Source organism: Camelus dromedarius, chromosome 14, assembly GCF_036321535.1.
Source record: "Camelus dromedarius isolate mCamDro1 chromosome 14, mCamDro1.pat, whole genome shotgun sequence".
In the NCBI taxonomy this organism is placed as follows: domain Eukaryota; kingdom Metazoa; phylum Chordata; class Mammalia; order Artiodactyla; family Camelidae; genus Camelus; species Camelus dromedarius.
In genome coordinates, this window is record NC_087449.1 from 48,594,189 (window position 1) to 48,615,350 (window position 21,162).

Genomic DNA, 21,162 nt, shown 5'->3' on the forward strand with positions numbered 1-21,162 from the left:
GCCTGTACCACGGTCCGCGACAGGCGGGTGGGGCTGCCCCGGGACCGTACCATTCGTCCCGGGGGAAGAAAGCCGGGCTGCAAACTTTGCCGTCCCATCCGGCGTTGGGAGCGTGCTTGAAGATCAGAGGCCAACTTTGTCATTTGACAGAGAACCAGCTGAGGCCTACGGGGAGAAAGTGACTTGCGCAAGGTGGCTTAGTTAAGGAAACGGCTGGACCTGGAGTAGAACGCGGGTTTGAACGAGGAGAAATAAGCCGACAAAGGACAGGAAACTACTGTAGGCCAAGGGCTATATAATAGCTTTACCGGTGTTATCGACGTTTTCTCAGTGATCCCCATTATTCCTCATAATGGCTTTGGAAGGGGGCTTTCCCCCGCAGTTTTACAGATAAAGATAATGAAGCTCAGAACTTTGTGGCTTCCTCAGAGTCACACATTCAGTTACAAATTTCATTACGCACAATTTTCAGTCATAGATTTTGAATGCCTACTTGTGCACCAGAGGCACATAACAAAGTGGTGGAACCCAGCCCTTCTTACTCCAAAGCCTACTTGATGCAGTCACCTAGGAGTACTAAGGGGATTGTCCTTCCCCTGTGCACTGTAGGCACTTTAGCAGCGTCCTTGACCTCTACTCATTAGATGCCAGTAGCACAACCTTCCCCACCCCCAACACCCCGCACACCCCCTGGTATGTCCTCAGGCACCGCAAAATGTTTCCAGGGCAATGGCTGAGGGGTAGGAGGGAGTGTAAAATTACCTCCCCACCCTACCCTTGAGAAAAACACTATACTGGATCAATCAGTCATCAACTAATCATTATTGAAAGCTAAAGACTTAAAATGCACTGTGATGGGCTATTAAAACAACTACAACAAAAAATGAAAGAAAAAAAAACCCACAGCTACAATAATATTAATATTTAGTGAGCACTTACTATGTGCCCTGGTCTTATAGTCAATAAGATATGTTGTTATGCCTCTTTCCAGTTTGAAGATTCCTTGGTCACTTGAGTTCCTCATTTGGGAACTGCATTTGGACCATTAATTATAAAGGTAACAGGAGATCTAAGACTGGGCAGTTCTATTACAGAAACAGCAAAGCACCATGGAATAAACCCTATTCCCAGTTCTGTGCTGCTGCTTCCTAACTAAGAAACTTTCTGGGCCTCCATTTCCCTCTTTGTAAAATGGAGTTCACCAACTCTGTCTGCAGCAGTATCCAGAGGAGGGTGGGGATCAGATGAGGTCATGGGTGTGGCAGCATTTTATAAAATGCACAAACTCAGTGTGTACAGAGGTCAGGCACAGGTGGTTTGAGTGGATTTATATTCACATTATTTATGTTAGTTTGCTTTGGGACAATTTGCTTATTTTTTTAAATCAGATTCTTTTTCACTTTCATAAAGAAATATGTCCTTCCCCCATCTTTCTTCAAATACACTGCCATCTTCAGGTATCTTTAATTTTCTCACTTTTTAATGGAAATATGGGTGCAAAAAACTATTTCATTTTCCTCTTTATTATAAGAACAACAGCTCGACCATGATGAAAAATAGCCACTGACTCTCAAGTTCATTGTCTGGAAGCAACGGGGTGTGAAGAGGACTCTGGCAAAGGGAGAGTTCATGCCTCCTGAAGGGAATGGCCACTGCTCAGCTCCATGAGGATAGGTAAGTCCAAAGGAGCCAAATCTTCCTATTATTTTCAAGAGAAGACAGAAATCTGGAATTTTATACAAAAACCTCCCCAGTTTTATAAATTGCTAACTCAGTATATTTTCAAGACAGCAGTAAGTGCCATCCTTTTAAAATATAAGTCAGATCATGTCATGGCTCAGCACAAATCCCTGCAATGTCTCCTCAAAATGGCACCTGCAAAGGCCACAAGGCCCCAAGCCCCATATTCCCCTCCCTTAGGACAACAGTACCTTTCTGAGCCTGCCAGCAAGCTTCTGCCTCAGGCTGTTCCCTCTGCCTGACTGCTCCTCCCAGCCCCCAATACCATATGGCTCACCCCTCACCTCTGAGTCCTATCGAGTCTTCAAGTCACCTCAGTGAAGCCTTCCCAGACCACCCTCTTTAAACAAACCTCCCCTAAACAGGCCATTCCTAACTCCCCTTACCCTGCTGTTTTCCCCTGAGCACTCTCACTTTGTAGCATCCTGTATCATTTACTTCTTCATGATGTTTATTGTCTATCTTCCCTTAAAGCATGTAAATTCCATTAGAGATCTTGCTTATCTACTGCATATCCTAGGAGCCCAGAATTGTGTCTGGCACACATTAGATGTTCAATAAATATTTGTTAACTGAGTGAATTATTTCAATGTTTAAAAATATCTTGAAGGTGAATCAGAACATATCTGAGCCCTTGAATCAGTAGCTGTAAAAAATGCTGTTGCCCTTAGATAATGGAGGAGGGGTGATAGTCACAGGACACATCTACTCTCTAAAAGGGTCTGGGTAGGGATTACCCATAATCCTTTAGGGCAGGATTTTGAAGAGGTTCAAAGAACCCATACAGCAAAGTATAGGGACCTCCTCTTGGCCCCCAACATCAGCAGGACTGGAAAAAGTTCAGATGTTCCTTCATCCCACCTTTAACCTCAATTCAGGGCATCATAGTTTCCATCTTCTGAATGCCCACTCCCCACTCCCAAGGAAGAGGAGATGGGAGTGGGGAGAAGAAAGATACAATCTTCACCAACACAGACATTTATTGAGCTCCTGATGTGTGCCAGGCACCAAAGAGGAGCACACAGAGGTATTAGACAAGGTCCCAGCCCTCAAGGAGCTCCTTGAGGATCAGGAGAAAGGAAAAGGGGGCAGGAGAAGCTGGTGTCAATCACGGGCCTCTCTCCTCTCTTTGGTGGTCTTGGAAATAGGGGGACCCAGAAAGGGACAGCTTGAACAAATGTCCAAGACATACATACACAGGCCACACATGTACAAGCACATGTGCAGAGCCCACACAGAACCCATGAATAGGGCACAAGAAGTGTATGTGTTGCACATAGGTGGCATTCACACACAGAGTCCATATGTGCATAGGGCACATGGGTGTGACACAAAAACTGCATCTCCCCCAGCCCGGTTGGCAAGATGGGGGGAGGGCTCCAAGCCCCAGCCAGCCAGGCCTCTCAGGGCTGGGGCTGGTACTGGCCCTCCGTGGCCGTGAAGAAGTCCTCCAGCACGCTGCGCAGGTAGTCAAAGGTGGGCCGATCCTCCGGGCGCTCCTTCCAGCACAGCATCATGAGGTGGTACAACTCCTCTGGACAGTTGTCAGGTTGTACCATGCGGTAGCCTCGCTCCAGGTTCTGAATCACCTCAGGATTGGTCATCCCTAGAGGTTGATGGGAGAACTGACATCAAGGCTCCAGGCTTTGGAAGCCCACAGGCAGGGGGTGATGTTCAAAATATTTAACAACTGGTATGATGTGAGCACCAATCCAAAGGGATCTTGGTCTTCATCAACGGTAAGGGCATACCAGCAGTACCTGCTAAAGGTCAGTTGTGCCCACCTGCAGTGTCTGCTGTGACTTAAACACTCAATAACACACACGTGTGGCTGTGAGACCTTGAGTGAGCCACCATACCTCTCTGAGCCTCAGGTTCCTCATCTGGAAAATGGGACAATAGTACCTCCTACCTCATAGAGTTGTTATGAAGATTGAATGAGACAGTGCATACATAGCACTGAGTATAGTACCTGCAGAGGAGATGCTGCATAAAGAGTACTTGTGATTATCATGGTTTGGTGGGGAAGGATGGAGTGGTCAGGGCCCAGGGTGGGATGGGGGCCCCATGGCCAGGACAGTGGGGAGGCCTCTCCAGCTTTGGGAAAAGGCATATGAGATGCTGCATCAGGAAGCCAAATGGACACTGGGCTCTACCAAGGCAGATTCTACATGGGGCAGAGAAGGTCCACTAGGCCCCTCCATGACCCAGATGAAGCCATCTTTGGGCCAGTTCCCTCCCTTTGTGCTGGCCCCTTGGTAGGCTCCTTGCATGTGAACCCCAAGAGGAGCTGCTCTGTAGAACTGCAGGATCACAGCAGAAATAAAGCTCCCTGTTTCTGAATTACCCATGTGGCCTCTGGTTTCTCTTTCAGTCTCCTCTCAGGAGACTGTGACAGGCAGTCCCAGAGCCTGACCCTTAGAGGGTCCCAGCAAAACAGGAGTTTTGCTCCTATAAAGCACCAGACTGGAGAGATCTTTCCTCCCCAGGCTTTGCGCCTGGGGGGGCCTCTAACTATGCATCCCTCACGTCAAAACCAGGACACCGAAAGATGATAGGCTAGGGGACAACACTCATGGCTACAGTCAAGGGTACAAACCCACTGGCTACACCCAGCCTAAATATAGCCCACAGACATACTTTGGTTTGGCCCCTATAGTGTTTTTAAATAATCTGAATCATCATCAATATTTGGAAATGGGCAAACTGTCCTAAAACTCCGTGTTTTGGCTTCTCTTGAAAAGACAAAGATCTGTATTTTGGGCCCCCGTGTCTTAATAGCAACCATCTGCTGGAGCAGATGCAAGTTCAGCCAGGTCCCCATTACTCCCCGTAGCCTCCCTGACCCTGAAGCCATGTGTCAGTTGCCATTTATCATCATACTTTCTCTGCCTTTTTCCTTCAATACAAAAATTATCTAAGGGAGCAGTGACAGCCCTTTGCAGGATGACTGGAATGTGGGTCTAGCCCCAGCGCTGCCCCTGGACTCTGTGATGGGGCAAGTCCAGGGCAGCAAGGTCCTGCAGACTCTCACCTGATTCAGGTGACTTTACCTTTCTAGGAGCAAAGTTCTGTGCACACTGCGCTGGCGACATGGGAAGCTTCTGCCAGTCCCACCACTGTGCTCCATAACCTCCCTACCCTGTCTTTGTGTTCCATTTCCTTTCCCCAGAATTTCCAAGTAAGGTCCTTCCAAAAAAATTCCAATCCTGTCTTGCCTGAATTCAGAGGTAAAGGACTTTGTCCAGGAGTTAGAGGGAGGGGTGGGAGAGGGTGAGAATTAGTTGTTTACATGTCTCTCTCGCTCTTTGCACAGAAAGCTTCAGAGGGGAGGGAAGTCAGTGTTTAGTGAGTATCTGAGTCAAGCTCTCTTCCAAATAGTCTTGTTTTTCATATCATGAAACTGAGGCTCAGAGAGGTGATGTCATCTGCCCAAAGTCACTTGCCCAAAGTGATTAATAATATAACCTAACACTCTTGAGTGCTTAGTATGGATCAGGTACTGTTCTAACCCCACATTTTATAGCTGGGAAAACAAGGAATGATCTGATCAAAGCCAAACAGAAAGCATCAGTGGCAGATCTGGTAACAAAAAGCAGGTCTCTTGCCTCCCAGGCCAGATCCTCTTCTACATACTAGGCTGCCTGTGTCAGAACTAAAGAAGAGAGCTGGGATTATTGAAGGAAGAGAGATCTGAAGAGGGAGATGGAAGCCAGCCCTGGGGGATATAGGAGTGACACCCCTGAGGGATGGAGGAGAAGCAGCTAGAAAGTTTCAGATTCCCAGGCTGGGAAAAAGTGAGTGGAAAGATGGATTTGCTGCCCTTCCCCATCAACCCCTTCAGTTACTGCCCTTGACCCTGACCTGGGTAAGGGATGCGGCCATGAGTGACAATCTCTGTCAGCAGGATCCCGAAAGACCACACATCCGACTTGATGGTGAATGTCCCGTAGTTAATGGCCTCTGGTGCTGTCCACTTAATGGGAAACTTGGCCCCTGGAGGGAGGCAGAGTGAGGTCACTGGGGTCTGCTTGGCCAGACCCTGTAGACCCCAGACTTTCCTCATATCCCACACCTACCCTCTCGGGCTGTGTACTCATTGTCCTCAATCAGACGTGCTAGGCCAAAATCTGCGATCTTGCAGCTCAAGGTATCTGACACCAGGATGTTGGCTGCCCTCAAGTCACGGTGGATGTAATTTCGCTCTTCAATGAATGCCATGCCCTCTGCAATCTGCAGGCCGGGTACAGGTCAGCAATCCTGGGCCAACATCCTTATCCCACTGCCCTGCGCCCACCACCAGCCTCTCCCAGGTCTCCTTACTTGGGCTGCCATGTCCAAGAGTTTGTTGATGGTCAGCTTGATGCCTGTGGGGGTCTTGAGAAAATCCACCAGGCTTCCTGTGGGCAGAAGCAAGAGTTGCTGACCCAAGATGCCCCAGGAGAAAGCTCCCAGACCCTTTTCCTCTGACTGGGGGTCTAGAAGCAGTGTCTCACATGTAGAAAGAAAGAGTAAGAGCTACAAATGAAGGAATGTGTGTTCAGAGTGAGGATACCCAGGATGTGTGAACATCCCAGGGACTAGGATGCTGCACTCTTAGATGGGTCTGCAAGCTTCTTGTCACCAATGGGATAGAGTGTAAACTCCTCAGCCAGGCATACAAAGCCCTGCAAGTCCCATATTTGTAGCTTCTTCTCTTTCCTCAACTCCTGCCCCTTTCACTCTACTCACCCTAGACAATGTTGAGATTTTTCACATAAACCACTGGGTTCTCACTCCAAAGTCTCTTCATCCCATCTCGCCTAAAAATTCTACTTTTCGTACATGGCCCAGCTAGACTTGTCCTCTAGAAAGCCTCTCTAGATCCTACCAGGCATAATAAATTGCATCATCATCTGCCTTCCCCACAGCATGCTGGAACTTGCCCAGACTCTGGTTTTCCTAGTGTACATAACTAAAATAAGGTTTCCCTGATAGCAGGAGCCTTGTTTTATCCATCAGTGTTTCTAGCCCACAGTAAGCAGCAATAAATGTGTGCTGAATATACCAAACAGAGTATGGAAAGAGGCCTGGGGGCCTAAGAGACTACGTCTCTGGTAGCAGAGGGTGACTAGGAGAAGACCAAGGATGGGAGTGGCTGGAACAGAGCTAGTGATCACCGGCTCTTCTCAAGAGATTAAAACCCTGTGTGAAGATGACAACAACCTGAGTGTCCCCTCTATGAGTGCTGAATTAGTCACTAAAGACAAAGACCTCACCCAGAGGCAGCAAATGTGGACATATGCCGCCATTCCTCCATTGTGTCCATGGCAGATGTTGCTAATCAATCCCAGCACTCACTTTCAGTGAACCTCAGAATCCTTCTCAACACAGAACTTCAAGCAACTACCAAATGAAAGCAGCCCGCAGGATAAAACCCATATTTCATTTCCAGAATCCATTAGCCAATTAACAGCTTTTTTCCCTTCCTAAAAGGTAGACAGATCTTATACTCCCAAAGAATCAGAACCAGATAACAAAAAACTTACTGGGCAGTTACTATATGGCAGCCACTGCTCTGCTTTATATGCATTAACTTTCATCCCCACAAAGACCCTACAAGAAAGTTACTATTGCATTATTATCACCATTTTACAGATGAGGAAACCATGGCAGAGAGAAGTGAAGTGATCAGCCCAAGGCCACACAATCCTGAAGCCAGGGTTCCAACCCAGGCAATCAGACTCTGGAGTCCTTAATGACTACTCTTATTTCTGGATAAGCCCATTTAGATTTCTGCTGTTATACTTGGGGAAACTGCACATAAGAGGTGGGACAAGGACTTGGCCTGTGTCACACAGCAAATCAGGGGCAAAGCTGGACCTAGAAATTCCTATTTACCTTCCTGGGGCTCTCACTCTGTCCAACATTGGACCAAGGGAGGGGGAGGCCCACCCAGAACTGAAAAGGAGGACTTTGGAACAGATCTGCCCTCCTAAGGCTCAGAAGCAGAAGGGAGAGAAATGGGGTTAGGGACATACTCATCTCCTGAGATCAAGCATCCTTAAATCAAGGTAGGGCTTTGAAGAAGGCAAACAGGGCTGCAGGTCAAGGAAGACTGGGGGGTGTGGGTGAATGCTCTTCTACAGCCTGCCACCTCAGGCTGGGCTCCCAGAGGGGGCTTTAATGACACACCCTCTTCAAATACCCTCTTGTCGCCCCTGGAGGTTAATCTTTAGGGGCTCAGGAAAATTCCTCTAGAAAACCTCAGGGCTGAGCCCTGCATATCTTCACCCGCTAATAGGAGCAGAGGAGACCACAGCGCCCCTCCCTGGGGCCACCCATGGCGGCGCCGCCCACCATTCTCCATGTATTCCGTGATGATGTAGATGGGCTCCTGGGTGACCACAGCGTAGAGCCGAACCAGTCGCTGGTGCTGCAGCTGCTTCATGAGATTGGCCTCGGCCAGGAAGGCATCGGGGGACATGCTGCCCTGCTTCAGGCTCTTCACTGCCACCTTCGTGTGCCCGTTGTAGTACCCTGAGGCAAGAAGGTGTTGGAGGAAGTCAGTCGGAGCCCATGCACCCAGAGCCAGGCAGCTGCCCTGAAACAGGACACTGTCGTAGGACTCTCACGACCTCAGTAGGCTCCTCCCCTCCCCCCTTCTCCGCAGTCCTGGAAGGCCCCACTCACCCATCCACACCTCCCCGAACTGGCCAGCCCCCAGCCGCTCCACCAGCTTCAGCGTCTCCCTGGGAACCTCCCACTCGTCCTCCCACCAGGGCTTCTGGGGCTTCTGGGTCTGGCAGGGGCGGCTCAACCGCGTGCACAACCCGTCCGAAGAATCTGTGAGGACAAGGGAGAAGGGTAGGGCTCCCAATATCGCGGGACTCGGGGTCCCCACCCGGTCCCCACCTGAGGAAGTGTACTGGCAGAGGATGTGGGGGGCTGTCACCTGATCTCTAGGGCTCTAGGGTACCGCACCTCACCCTTTACAGGGGGAATGAAGGAGACGGGTGGAGGTTACTCCTGAGAGGGACTTAGGGGAGGCAGGCTGATAGGGCACAGGTGAAGGAGCCTCAGGCGCACGTCTGAGGGAGTCCTGCTGGGCTCACTTGTGTAATGGCGGACCAGTTCATGCAAGCCAGGAAAAGTGATGCGAGGGGAGATGTAGAAGCCGCCTTTGTCCAGGTTACGGATCTTGTAATGTTTCACCACTTCTCCCTGGTTCTGGTCGAAGTCCCGGACAGACAATGAAAACGACCCTGAATGGAAGAAAGGATGAAGGAACACAACAGAGGGGGAGGGGTGGCCTCCAGCGAGTCGCACCTCCCCTCACGCGCCACCCCAACCCGCATCGGGCTCTCAGCACCAGGACCTCTGGGAGCAGCAGCCCCAGCCCGCGGCCCCGCCCATGGCCCCGCCCTCGAGGCCCCGCCTAGCGGCTCACCCGCGGTGCTCTCGCTCTCCCGGATCAGGAAGGAACCGTGCGTGTTCCCGGGCGCCAGGAGCTGCCTCTCCGCGTCCTTGCGGCTCAGGTTTTTGAAGAACCATCTGCGCAAGGCAGAAGCGAAGGCTTCTTTCATTTGTTGGTCCGTTCTTCCTCCATCACCCTCAAGCCTTCACCACCACCTCTCCTTTGCTCCAGGGTCCCTGGATCTACTCCCACCCATCTCTTCGACGAGTCCCTACTCACGGTTCGGGCTCCAGGCTGTTTGCTTTGGCCACGAAGTTGAAGGGGATGAAACCTTCCTGGCCTGTGGTCAGGGACTGCGCCTTCCACCACTCGCCGTTCCTGCGCGACAGCGGCAGTTAGCGTGGTCTGCTCTGTCTTGGACTAAGCAGGAAACCCTCCCTCGGGACCCCCAGTTAGGCCATGCCACCCCACCCTGCAGCTTAGCACTCCGGAGCCTCCCATTTTGTCTCAAGAGCATCCACTGCAAGCCAGATCAAGGGCCGCAGGAGGGCTGCGGTACCCGGAATCCCTGCTCCCTCACACTCTACCGCTGGGCAAGGATGGGTGGCGCGACCGGGGCACTCACTGCTCCAGGATACGTAGCTGTTCACCCTTCTCGAAGCCCAGGTCTCCATCGTGAGAAGGCTCATAGCTGTGCAGGGCGATAACCAGGTTGTCTGTAAAAACAGGGAGCGTCAGGGAGAACTACTCTGAAATAGGCTGGGAGTATGAGTTCATGAGTTAAACAGGGCAGAGGAAAAGACTAAGGGGATGGAAGGACAGGTGGAGGGTAGGTGGGGAGGAGATGAAGGCCCACAGCCAAGGGTCCTTATCTTTGGGGCCTTGGTGGTTGAAGTCACCTTGCAGTGGAGAGGCTGGAGGGTTGGAGCCTTCATAAGTGACCAGTGGATCCCGCACTTCAGAGCCATTCCGGATGGGCAGCTGTAGGGGAGAGAGGGGGATGAGCAGAGACAGAGAGCAGGAGTCTGTGTCAGACCCTATCTCCCCTCCCCACTACCCTGCTCTCCTTCACTTGAGCTTGGCCGCATCTTATCACTGAATTTGCTAGCCGCTTGCTGTGTGACATTAGGAGACTCCCTTCCCCTCTCTGGGCTTCTTTCCATTCTGTATTGCAGAGGAGGGGGCCTCGTTGTTATTTCAAGGACCTGTAGTGTTGGTCCATTTCTTTCTTCTGGGTTGTACACACCACCCAACTCCCTCACCAAGCCCCCTGTCTTGCCTCTTACCGTGGCCTTGACATCCAGTGGGACTATTGGGTAATGGCAGTTCTCACATACATCGATGTTTTCCATCCAATCATCTTCAGGGTTTGAGCTGCAGCTACAGCCCATGGTCCCTGGGAGAGTGGAGAGGGGGCTGAAAGGACTCCCCAAGAGCTACTTCCCCAACATCAGACATGCTAGGGCCTAGCCCTGGGAATTTCCGCAAGTGCCTGAGGTGGCCAGGCCCCCAGCCCACAATCACCAGCCACAGAAATCTGAAATGTGGTCCTAGCTCCCAGTAAAGTCACACATGGCCCCTCTTTGAGCCGTAGGCCCCGCCCTCCCACCTGGGCTGGGCAAACCGCCACAGGCACCTTTGTTAGTCTAGAAGCCCACTTCCTGCCTCTCCCCCCTCCCTCTCTCTCTGCCCATCCCCCAAGTTGGGGGACTACCTACTAGCGATCACATACACTTCGCCAAGCCCTAGGGGAGACCTAAGTTTTGATCCTCCCCTACCAGAAGGGTGTGTGCGCCTCACCTCCTAACTATAATTCCCCTCTCCAGCCAAGGAAGGTAAATAAGACTCCTGCTCCTGAATGTCAGCCATCGGGCCTCTGCTCCCCCAGTCTCCCACACACAGAGTCTCCTTCAGAAGCTTCTTTCTGCTGCTTCCCAGCAGAAAACCCTTCAGCAGCCCTATTGGTCATATCTTTTTTATTTGTTTGCTTGCTTGAGCAGTGGAAACTTTTTGTCAGATGAAATCAAGCAGAACCCCATAGATGAAGCAGGTAAAAGTGGAGCTGTTCTGCCTGAAGCTCCTAGGAGTCCCTGCAGCACCTCCTTCCCGGGGCTGCTCCTCAGAACTGCTTGGAAAGCACTAGTCCTCAGATAGTTTAATTTACCATGCATTCAAGATCCTTTCATATCAATATCAAATCCACCTCCTCTGTCTATTCTGTTACACACACACAGACAGACAAACAAGCATCCCTACCCACACATTCACACAGCCTGTGTTCTGAGCTACTTCTCAAAACTTCACACTTTCCTTACAGCATTCCTTTGCATGTGGTTCCCCTGCCCTGGAATACTTTTGTCCACCTGTTGAACTCAAGGCTCAGCTCAAATATCACCTGTCCGATGAAGGCTTCCCAGTGCTCTTTGCTCTTACAATGTTCCACTCAGCCCACGATCATCAACTTAGACACTGAGTGCCATGATTAGACTAACTGATGTGTCAGTCCCACTGCATCTCCTACCCCCTTAATGAGATGGGGGATTCATCAAGAGCAGAAGCTGTGTTTTATTTTCCTAAATGTCCCAGCACCCAGAACTATTCTTGTTAATAATTGTTGACTAGTATGCAGAGGGTTAAAGCACAGATTCTCCACCTGCAAAATGTCTTAGAAACCACCAAGTCTAACCTCTGATTTTAGATGAGCAAACCGAGGCCAGGGCAGAAAAGGCCTGCTTAAATTCACACAATTTGGGGCCGAACAAAGCTAGAGTTGTTAATCCATGCTGGGACCAAGTGGAAGTGGGGAGCAGTGGTGGTTTTTTGGTTAGCAACTTTTAAAGAAATATGTCAATTATATTTCAATTAAAAAAGAAGAAGAAGAAGATTCAAGCACAGGCCCCAGAATCAGAGAGATCTATGTTCAAATTCTGGTTCTGATATTTATTGTGTCACTTTGCTGAAATCATTCTACCCAAGCCTCACTTTACCTTCTCTGTCAGTTGGGGACCATCACCCTTTTCTCAGAAGCTTAGATAAATTTTAGCTTAGTTTTGAGCTTAGAAAGTCTTCCATCACTGCCCAGTCTGCCCTACCAACCCTTCCTTTGGAAGGTGGGAGAATGGGACTGGTCCATAATCCTCTTTGCTTTAAACTCATGTTTCTTAAACTGAGATACTTACAACCTTTCATGGGTACTGGAAGTCACGGGTGTGCACCTTCCCAAAGCATGCACCTTCCCAAAACTTAGTCACAGAGTTAAACAAACATAGATCTATTACAAATAGAGAAAAATACAAAATGTACAAGGAATTTTAAGCCAAATCAAGAGCCTTTCAAGGAAAAGGGTATCCATTTACTCTCCTTCTACTGTTAGAAATCCTGGAGCATCGCGGGGACACATTTGAGAAATCCTGTTCAGCCAGAGTCCCACCCATCTGTGGCTGCATATGGCTATTGATTTTTTTGATTGCTAATTTTACTATGGCCAGGAACTGATTAGCAGCAGAAGCCTCCAGAAAAAAACTGATAACAACCTGGAACTAGCCTAAGATGAGCTAAGCTGTCTGATAAGGCCATGAGCATTCTGTTGTTTGTGATACTCAAATAGGCCTTGGAAAACCACAGGTTGGTTATATTACACAGAGAACACCAACATGGGATGAGATGTCAGCTTAGATCAGTAAGGTCCCTTCTAGGCTTGACATTCTTGGAGGCTTTGGAAAAGACTAAGAGAAAGATGAGAAAAGTTTCGAGGTGAGAAAAGAGGATGGACAGGGGTGCAGCAGTAAGGAGAGGCCGGTAGAAGGGGCAGTAGGAATCTAGGCTGAAGATCATAGGGTTGGAAGCTGGTTCCTAGTCCACAGTAGGGTCACATGGGAAGGAAAAAGGAGCCACAAGGCCTTGGGTCAGGGTCTGGGAGAGCATACAGGCAGGACCTATATCCTGCATGAATCTGGGCCTCCCAGAAGGAATCTGATGTCCTTAAAGACTGGGGCCAGATAAAAAAGAATGAAATATTGCCATTTGCAGCAACATGGATGGACCTAGAAATTATCATACTAAGTGAAATAAGCTGGACAGAGAAAGATAAATTAGTATATGCTATCACTTATATGTGGACTCTAAAAAAAAAATAATTCAAGGGGGAAGGTATAGCTCGAAGTGGTAGAGCACATGCTTGCATGCATGAGGTCTTGGGTTCAATCCCCAGTACCTCATCCAAGAATAAATAAATAAATCTAATTACCTCCCCACACCCGGGCAGGGGTGTGGGGGGAGACAGGGACCAGTAGTGAGAAAAAGTCAAGCTGTGTTAAATTAATCTGAAAAGAACTTGGTAACTCTGCTGGGTATGTGACCCCTAGTGTTTCCTCTGTGACTTGTTTTGTGCTCCTAGAGTCTTCCAGCTGCAGATAGAAGGCCCTGCCCCCTCCCAAAAGTGTGAGCTTTAGAGTATAGGGCCGGGCAGCAATCAGAAGACCCCAGGACCCCAGAGGTTATTTTGGTGAGTGGCTTCCAGCCACTGGGAGCTACATGCTCCTATGAGGCCCCAGGATAATGTTGAAGGCCTGCAGTTTATTTCAATATTTTAAAAATCTGAAGGGAAATGGTACTATGATTTGTTCCTTAGTTTGACAACTTGGATTACTGTTTCTTCAATGCATACTTAGTTAAGTCTCTGATTAAAATGTGAACTAGAAAACAAGAAAATTAGTACCTATGTGAGGTAGTTTAATAAGCAAAAACTTCAAAATCATGAGACCCATGGTGGGAGGGGAGGAAGTTCAACAAGGGAAAGGGGAAGGAGTCTCTGGAGGGAAGAGTTTAGAAGCACTAGTGTAATTCACCAGCCTCGCTTTAAAAATAGAGAAACTGTTGGATCAGAGAAGTTGAGTGATTTTCCCCATAGCACATGAGGGGCCTTGGCAGAGGTGAAACTCAAACCAGGCTTCTACCTCCTTTATCAAGGTACTCTCCTCTATTGTTCACTTCCTGGAAAGTCTAAAGAGGGTAGGGAATCCTGAGAGTTCATGGAGAAAAATAGACCAGGAAGGAGGTTTGATCATTGTGCGGTTAAGAAAGGCCTTTTTCTCTAAAACAGTTCTCCCTCTACCTAGAATGTGTGTTGTGAGTATACATTTACTGGACTGGTGAATACAAGTGTCCGTGCATATGGAGGTCTATGAATCAGTGAGCATTGTGCTTATGTGTTCACGCCCGTGGGTGTGTAAGAGTCTGTGTGTGCAGATGGATGTATAACAGAACAGGGTATGTATAATTTGTGCCTGTCCCTATATAATTGTGTTGTCTTATATGCATGTATTTATTTATACAAAATGTGGGTCCCATCTTAGTCTTAGTTTGACAAAGATTGCTGGGTAGCCAAAATGATCAAACCAAGTTAAAAAATGAGGTCAGCAAAAAGAAAATCAAAATTAAAGCTTAATATAAATTTCTCATCAGAAGGAAGGAACGAAGGAAGGAAGGAAGAAAGGATGGGAGGAAGGGGGAACAGATCCAGAGAATCCCCAGGGCTCTTAAGACCAGCAACAAGGGCAGATTCTGGGGTGAATGAAACAGGACATTCTCTCCCAGCTCAGGAATTCAAGGTCAATAGAAGGAATTTTGTAGGTTCCAGATCTCCTCTGACCAGGGTCTGTAATGTTTTCTGTCAAACTCAAGGTCTGTCCATGGTCCACAGAGCACTTTGTACCGGTTATAAAGGGCCACTTCCCTGTGGTTTCAAACAGAGAGTGGAATGAGGACTAGATTTCAGTTCCTACCCCTTCTTGTCCATTAGCACAGTGCCCAACACACATAGTGGTCCTGCTCATGCTGTAGAATTGATCAAAATTTCCAGGCTGCATGAAGCTTCTGGACTAGATTTTCTGATCCCAGGGTTGTTTAGGAATCATATCTCAGTGAGTTCTATTCTTGCCAACTTGTTCACTTTTATTGATTCCATAGACATGATCTTGCCTGGCTGGGCCTAGAAGGTGTTTTGTCCCCTTAAAAAAAAATATCCAACACTTTTCCTCCTCTGAACTGTAAACCTATTCATTTGTTAAACATTCTGTCCAAAATGTGTGCCAGCTTCTTGCCTGGTTTTCTCTGGCTAATGCTTTATGTTAAAAATAGGCAAGGTAGGGAAGGTATATCTCAGTGGTAGAGTGTGAGGTCCTGGGTTCAATCCCCAGTACCTCCACTAAGAAATAAACGTAATTACTTGTTGGCATTGTACAGAAATTAACAGCCATATTGGTCTAGAAGCATTAAACATAATTTTTTGCGTTTGTATAGGGGTAACACACTGTATTGAATATATAAGTTCTTACCTACATAGGTTTGATTACAGAAACTAATAAAGTATTCTCTAAATAATGAAAAAAAGAAATAAACCTAATAACTTAATAAATAAACCTAATTACCTCCCCTAAAACAATAACAACAAACAAACAAACAAGCAAAAGAATTGCAAAAAAAAAGAAACTAAATTAAAAAAAAAGCAGGCAGGCTATTCCACTGCAGACCACTGTTGTACTCTGGGCCACTTTGTGGCAAAATCTGTCAGGAATAATTTAAAATATTTTCTTGGTTTTTTTCCTTTGGCCAAGATTTGGTTATTGGCAAAATTGCATATTTTCAGGGGGAGGGTATAGCTCAGTGGTAGAGTGCGCACTTAGCATGCACCAGGTCCTAGGCTCAACCCCTAGTACCTCCATTAAATAAATAAATAAGTAAACTGAATCACCTCCCTGACCAAAAAAAAACTGCGTATGTTCAATGAAGAGACTGGACTGTGGATGCCCACACAGCCCTCATCATGGTACTCAATAATCAGGGTTGACAGGCATGGTAAATAATTTCTTGTGGGTAAAACAAGGATGTGTCCTTTTTCATGTTTTCCCTCTTTGATATAATACCACCTTTGAATGAACCCCGTGAGTTCACAGAGTTCACAAAAACAAAACAGGGGGGAGGGTATAGCTCAAGTGGTAGAGCCCATGCTTAGCATACATGAGGTCCTGGGTTCAATCCCCAGTACCTCCATCAAAAAACTAAATAAATAGATGAACCTAATTACCTCCTCCCTGCAATAAATAAATAAATAAATAATTTTTTAAAAATTTTAAAAATGAAAAAGAATATTTAAAAAACAAAAAACAAAAACAAAACAGAAAGATAAGCCTTCTCTTGCATGCAAACAAGATGGCTTTATTCTCACAAGCTTGGAGCAGCTTGGACCTAGACCTGATTCTAATAGATAATTATTGCCATAAACAAGGACTGTAGAACAATCATTCTAAAGATGATATTTTTGGTAAAGGATCCTCCAACTAGGAACTTGTACATCCCTAGTAATTCCTTTTATTGGGTCCCCTTCCTCATGTACCTTTGTATGTATTTTGCATCAAGGGGGTTTTATCAGGACTAGTTTGGCAATCCAGACCACTTTATTAAAGTTTCTGAGAGTCTGCAGGGCAGGGAGTTTTCAGGTCACCATGTCCATGTCACAGTGACCCAAGTTCATTCCCAAGGCCTCTTAGTCACTCACTGGCAGAGGGCCTTTGGGCAGGTTATTACACCTTTCTGAGCCTCCCTCAGTTCCTTTATCTTCAAAAAAAGGACCTGCATCTAGGATTACTGTAAGCATTATACGTGATATCTAGATGATCTTATATAATAAAATACTTTAAATGGTGCTTGGTACAGAGTAAGGCCTGAAAAATGAGAAGATAGTTATTTGAGGCTAGCATGGGCATTTCATTACCCCAGCCCGAAGCATTTTCAATTTCCTTTCTGATTTTTGGCACTTCCACAGACCACTTTTTCACCTTTAATATATTTACCTCAAATGGAAACTACCAAAAATGGAAAACCAGTTACCACCAGCCATAAATAGAAATCAGTATATATTAAAATAAACACATACTATAATACATACATTCACATTTGTAAATGTTCATTCATTACCCCCCTAAAATCACTCACCTGCATCAATGGTGCGCGGGCCATGTTTGGGAAAATGTACTGCAACACAAGCTTTGGGCTTAGGCCTCTACTGGTGAATTGGAGGAGGCACAGTTTTCTTACTTAGCCAACCTATCGACCAAAATTTAATGGCTCTGCCTTATGTGTCAGGCTCTGACCTAGAGCTGGGAACACAGAGGTGAGTTGACAGAGAGGTCCCTGTGCACTTGGCCCTGCCCTCTGTGACAGAGGTGGGTGCCCCTCTTCCGGGCCAGTCCATTTTCACAGGAGGCATTCAGGCCCGTCTTCAACTTGCTGATCTGTAATGTCTGTGACTCCCGACAACACTGACAACGCAAAACAGCAATACTTGCCAGGAAACAGCATCTCAAAATCACCACCATTACCCATTAAACCAAGTTAACGACATTTAGCTAAAAGCATTGAAGATGAGGTAGATCTCCATGCATTGATGTGGAAATAGGTCCCAGACATAACACGGCAAGCAAGTTACAGAACAGAATGTAGAGTATAAGCCTATTTGCATTTAAAGATGTATATATAGGGGATTCTTTTAAGCCAGGCTCTGTTCTAAGCCTTTATTTGCATGACTTCATGTAATTCTCATAATAATCCTATGAGGTAAGTACTATTAATAGCCCCATTTTACAGATGCAAAAACAGAGGCTAAAATGGGGCAAAACAATTTGTCTGAGGCCTCATAACAAATAAGTCTGTGGAGTGGCAAGTCGAACCCCATTCTACCTGCCTCAAGAGACTAGGCTCTTAACCAGTACGCTTTTCAGCAGCCACACACACAGAGGAAAATCTGGCAGGATGCACACCAAACTGTTCACAATGAGCATATCTCAAGAGTGAGACTGGAAGAAGCCGCATTTCTTATATTTTTTTAAGTTTAATTTTCTTTCTTTTCTTTCTTTCTTTCTTTCTTTCTTTTTAAAGTTTAATTTTCTTTAAATTGAATATAGTTGATTTACAATGTTGTGTTAGTTTCCTGTGTCTCTTATATTTCTTTGAATGCCTCAGTACTGTTTGAATTTTTAAAAACAGCCACATGCTAATTTTGTAATTGAAAAACAAAAAAAAAAAACAACAAAACCACCACCAACGCAGAAACTCCACCAAGAAATAAAATCACCTGAGAAAGATCAACCATACAGCTTGCCCTTCCACTCTTCTCCTTGTCTCAAGAGGTGCAGGCATGGGACAGGGGTACAGGGGAAAAGATTCTGTGATGACAGAAGTCTGGGAAACACTGAACTGGTTAGAAACAATCAAACAGGGAGACTTTCTCTGGGGAGACTCTCAGAGCTTCAATAAGCTAACGTTGATCACGAAGTAAATATGGGACACTCTGCAGCTGAGGCCATGTTAATTTGTCCCCAGAACCATTTCCTTTCCAGGTGCCTCATGGGCCTAGCATTCTTTAAAACACACATCGGAAATGCCACTTACAAGACTTTAAAAGCAAGTCTGTATTTGGTTGGTAGAGGCCACGTCCCTGGATGGTATCTTTGTCCCACCTGCCCCCATCCTACCTACGTACGCAGCTACCCTCAGCATTGCTTTCAATGAATTGAGCCTGGTCTTGAAGCCATCAGCATGGGTGTGTGTATGGATTTGTAGGATCCAGTGTGTGATGTATGTGCAGTCCCTGCTTCTGCCTCTGAATGTACATGCACACATACATTTTCCAATGATGATATAAATGTTGTTTGGGCTAGAGAGGGAGGGTGCCCGTTGTGTGTATGTGTGTGTGTGTGTGTGTGTGTGTGTGTGTGTGTGTGTGTGAAGCTGTGTATGGGACCCTCGTCTAAGGTGGATCCTGTGGCTCAGCCTAGAATTCTCACACCTACTATACACAGGAAACAAGTTCATTTGCAAAGCCACACCACAAGTGTGAGGGAATGGGCTGCTCACTGGCCTGCCAAGGTGCTGAGTAGGAGTAATTCTGGGTGTGGACAGCGCCCCCCTACCCCTTGGTGCACAATTTGCAAGAGAAGGTGGGGTGTTAACCTCCATTAAGCACCTACTATGTGTCAGGTACTATCCAGGGCACACTGCAGCCATTATTTTCTCTTTGATTCCCCACAAGCACTCTGTAAGGGAGGGATTTACTATTGTCTCTTTACCAATAAGTAAACTGGAGTTCAGAGCGGTGAAGCCACTTGTTCAAGGAAATGGCAGAACCGGAATTGTGCCCGGTCGGACTCCGAAACGCACATCCCTTGCACTACACCAAACCCCCCGGCTCTCTTGCGTTTGGTCTTGCTCTGCGGTTGGGGTCTCTGTCCTCATGGTACCCAAGGAACAGAACCCAGGGACAGTGACCTTGGTTTCATGTCCTAGGTACTCTGCAAAACAGGCCTTTGTCCTTCTCAGAACTGCCTTGACTCTTCCAGGAAGCCTTTTCTCGTCCTCTGAACCCTCACCTGTTCTCTTGCCCTATCACTTGGGACTTTTTCCTTTTGAGAAGAACCTCTGTCCCTGAGCCCCGAGGGCAAGGGACAGTGAATTATCTATCAGCACAGGTTGGATGTAGGAGACTGCTTAGGCCCGTCCAGGGTCTGGATGAGCCCTCTTGACATGTGGGGAGTCAGCATGTTTTCCCAGACCCCGAAAGAGGCTGTAGGCCTTGGAGCTGGGGAGAAAAGAAAGGCTGGGACATGCTGACTCGGTGGAAACTATGTGTCAAGAAAAACTCCAGTGGTGGATGGTGAGGCAGGGGAAACCTGGAAAGTCTGGCTCAGGTGGGGACTTACCCCATAAACTGCAGGCCGAGAGCTAGAAAGTGAGGGGGTGGACAGGGAGGTGACTCGGCCTCCCTGGGCCTCTACCTTCCTGGGGTTTGAAGCAGGAATCAGCAGAACACGTTGGCCCTACACATGCAGCAGCAGTGGAGGGTGGGGGACTGGAGCAGGAGGGAGCAAAGGGAAGAGGGGAGGACATCCTGTGGACACAAGGCAGGGGCAGGAGTGGCAATTTTCCAGATGGAGGTCCTTGCCCAGGGCCAACTGCATCCCTGTCCGGGATAAAAATAGCCCTTCCTCTTCCCTTCACCCATCATTCTCTCAACCTCCCCCATAACTTCCCAGAGTCCTGTCAGATACTTCCATGCTGGAGGCCCCATCCCAGATGATAAATATCCCCTCACATGTCCATCCGTTCCCAACGGAAGATGCCTCCCTCTCTCAAGCAATGCTGGTCACTGATTCTAAAATCACTTCTCACGTGTCTATCCGTATGCTCCGGGTTTCTCCTCTCTCCCTGTCCCTCAGGAGATCTTGTCACCGGGGTCTGCCCCAGCAACCAGAAGGATACTTGGGACCCCAGACTCAAGGTTGTCCATCACCCGGCTCCATGAGGGATCATACCCCAGGCCATCACCTCTCCCAGGGACTGTGGGGAGGGAGTGCTTTGCCCAGTCTGGGCCTCAGGAGGCTGATCCATCACGGGGTGAGGGACTGGGTTTAGGGATTTCTGAATGCCTTTTCAGTACCTGTCAGTCCAGATCACCAAGAAAAATGCTCCCAGTGAGATGGGGACTGATGGCGGGCAGTGTGGCAGACAAGAGAGAGAACAAGTACCCAGGAAAAAAGGTAATCTGGATGTTCTGCCTGCTCCCACCTGACCTCCAGCCAGGTTATTCTGTCCCCCCAGCCTGATGGGCTGCTGCATACCCAGGGAGCCTGGCTCCATGCCCAGCTGCAGCCCTCTGCTCTCAGGCCCCCTAGGCAGACTCTCGGCCCTTACCGCAGCCCCTGGTCCCTGTTCCCAGTATTTCTTACCTGCCCAGCACAGGAGCCCTCTGGCCCCATTCACATGGTCTTCCTGGCCTAGCCTGGCTGCCCAGACACAGTTTCAGCTCCCCTCAGCGTCGTAGCCACCGCCTGTCTCCTCGCACCCACGTCCCACCCTGACTTCCTGCCTCCTCCTGAGGGCTCCGCAGCCAACCGGGCCCCAGCAGCCCAACCACAAGCCTCCAGCACCCAAAGCTTCCTGCTGCTATAGCCCCTGGCCTCTCAGCCCTTGGG

The 21,162-nt window shown here is 48.0% G+C and overlaps 1 protein-coding gene across 2 annotated transcripts; it reads right to left on the reverse strand.

The window, feature by feature from the left end:
• Nucleotides 1-2,702: 2,702 nt before the first annotated feature.
• Nucleotides 2,703-21,075, reverse strand: LCK (LCK proto-oncogene, Src family tyrosine kinase). Of its 2 annotated transcripts, XM_010976075.3 has the most exons (13): nucleotides 20,917-21,075; nucleotides 10,423-10,532; nucleotides 10,036-10,117; nucleotides 9,762-9,852; nucleotides 9,416-9,514; nucleotides 9,170-9,273; nucleotides 8,835-8,984; nucleotides 8,413-8,565; nucleotides 8,080-8,259; nucleotides 6,064-6,140; nucleotides 5,820-5,973; nucleotides 5,605-5,736; nucleotides 2,703-3,346 (listed from the first exon to the last, which is right to left on the reverse strand). In XM_010976075.3, exons 2-13 carry the CDS (start codon nucleotides 10,525-10,527, stop codon nucleotides 3,144-3,146), a joined length of 1,530 nt encoding a protein of 509 aa, XP_010974377.1. In that variant the 5' UTR covers nucleotides 10,528-10,532; nucleotides 20,917-21,075; the 3' UTR covers nucleotides 2,703-3,143. The 2 variants fall into 2 exon arrangements, with proteins under 2 accessions (XP_010974377.1, XP_031320486.1); XM_031464626.2 differs by lacking the exon at nucleotides 8,413-8,565.
• Between the last annotated feature and the right edge of the window lie 87 nt (nucleotides 21,076-21,162).

Excerpts from the sequence above, each read along its gene's own strand:
- LCK (XM_010976075.3), bottom strand. The coding sequence starts at position 10,527 with ATGGGCTGTAGCTGCAGCTCAAACCCTGAAGATGATTGGATGGAAAAC. Across the intron at positions 9,853-10,035 it reads TCCAGCCTCTCCACTGCAAG|ACAACCTGGTTATCGCCCTG; the intron begins GTGACTTCAACC and ends CTGTTTTTACAG. Across the intron at positions 3,347-5,604 it reads TGGCCGCATCCCTTACCCAG|GGATGACCAATCCTGAGGTG; the intron begins GTCAGGGTCAAG and ends ATCAACCTCTAG.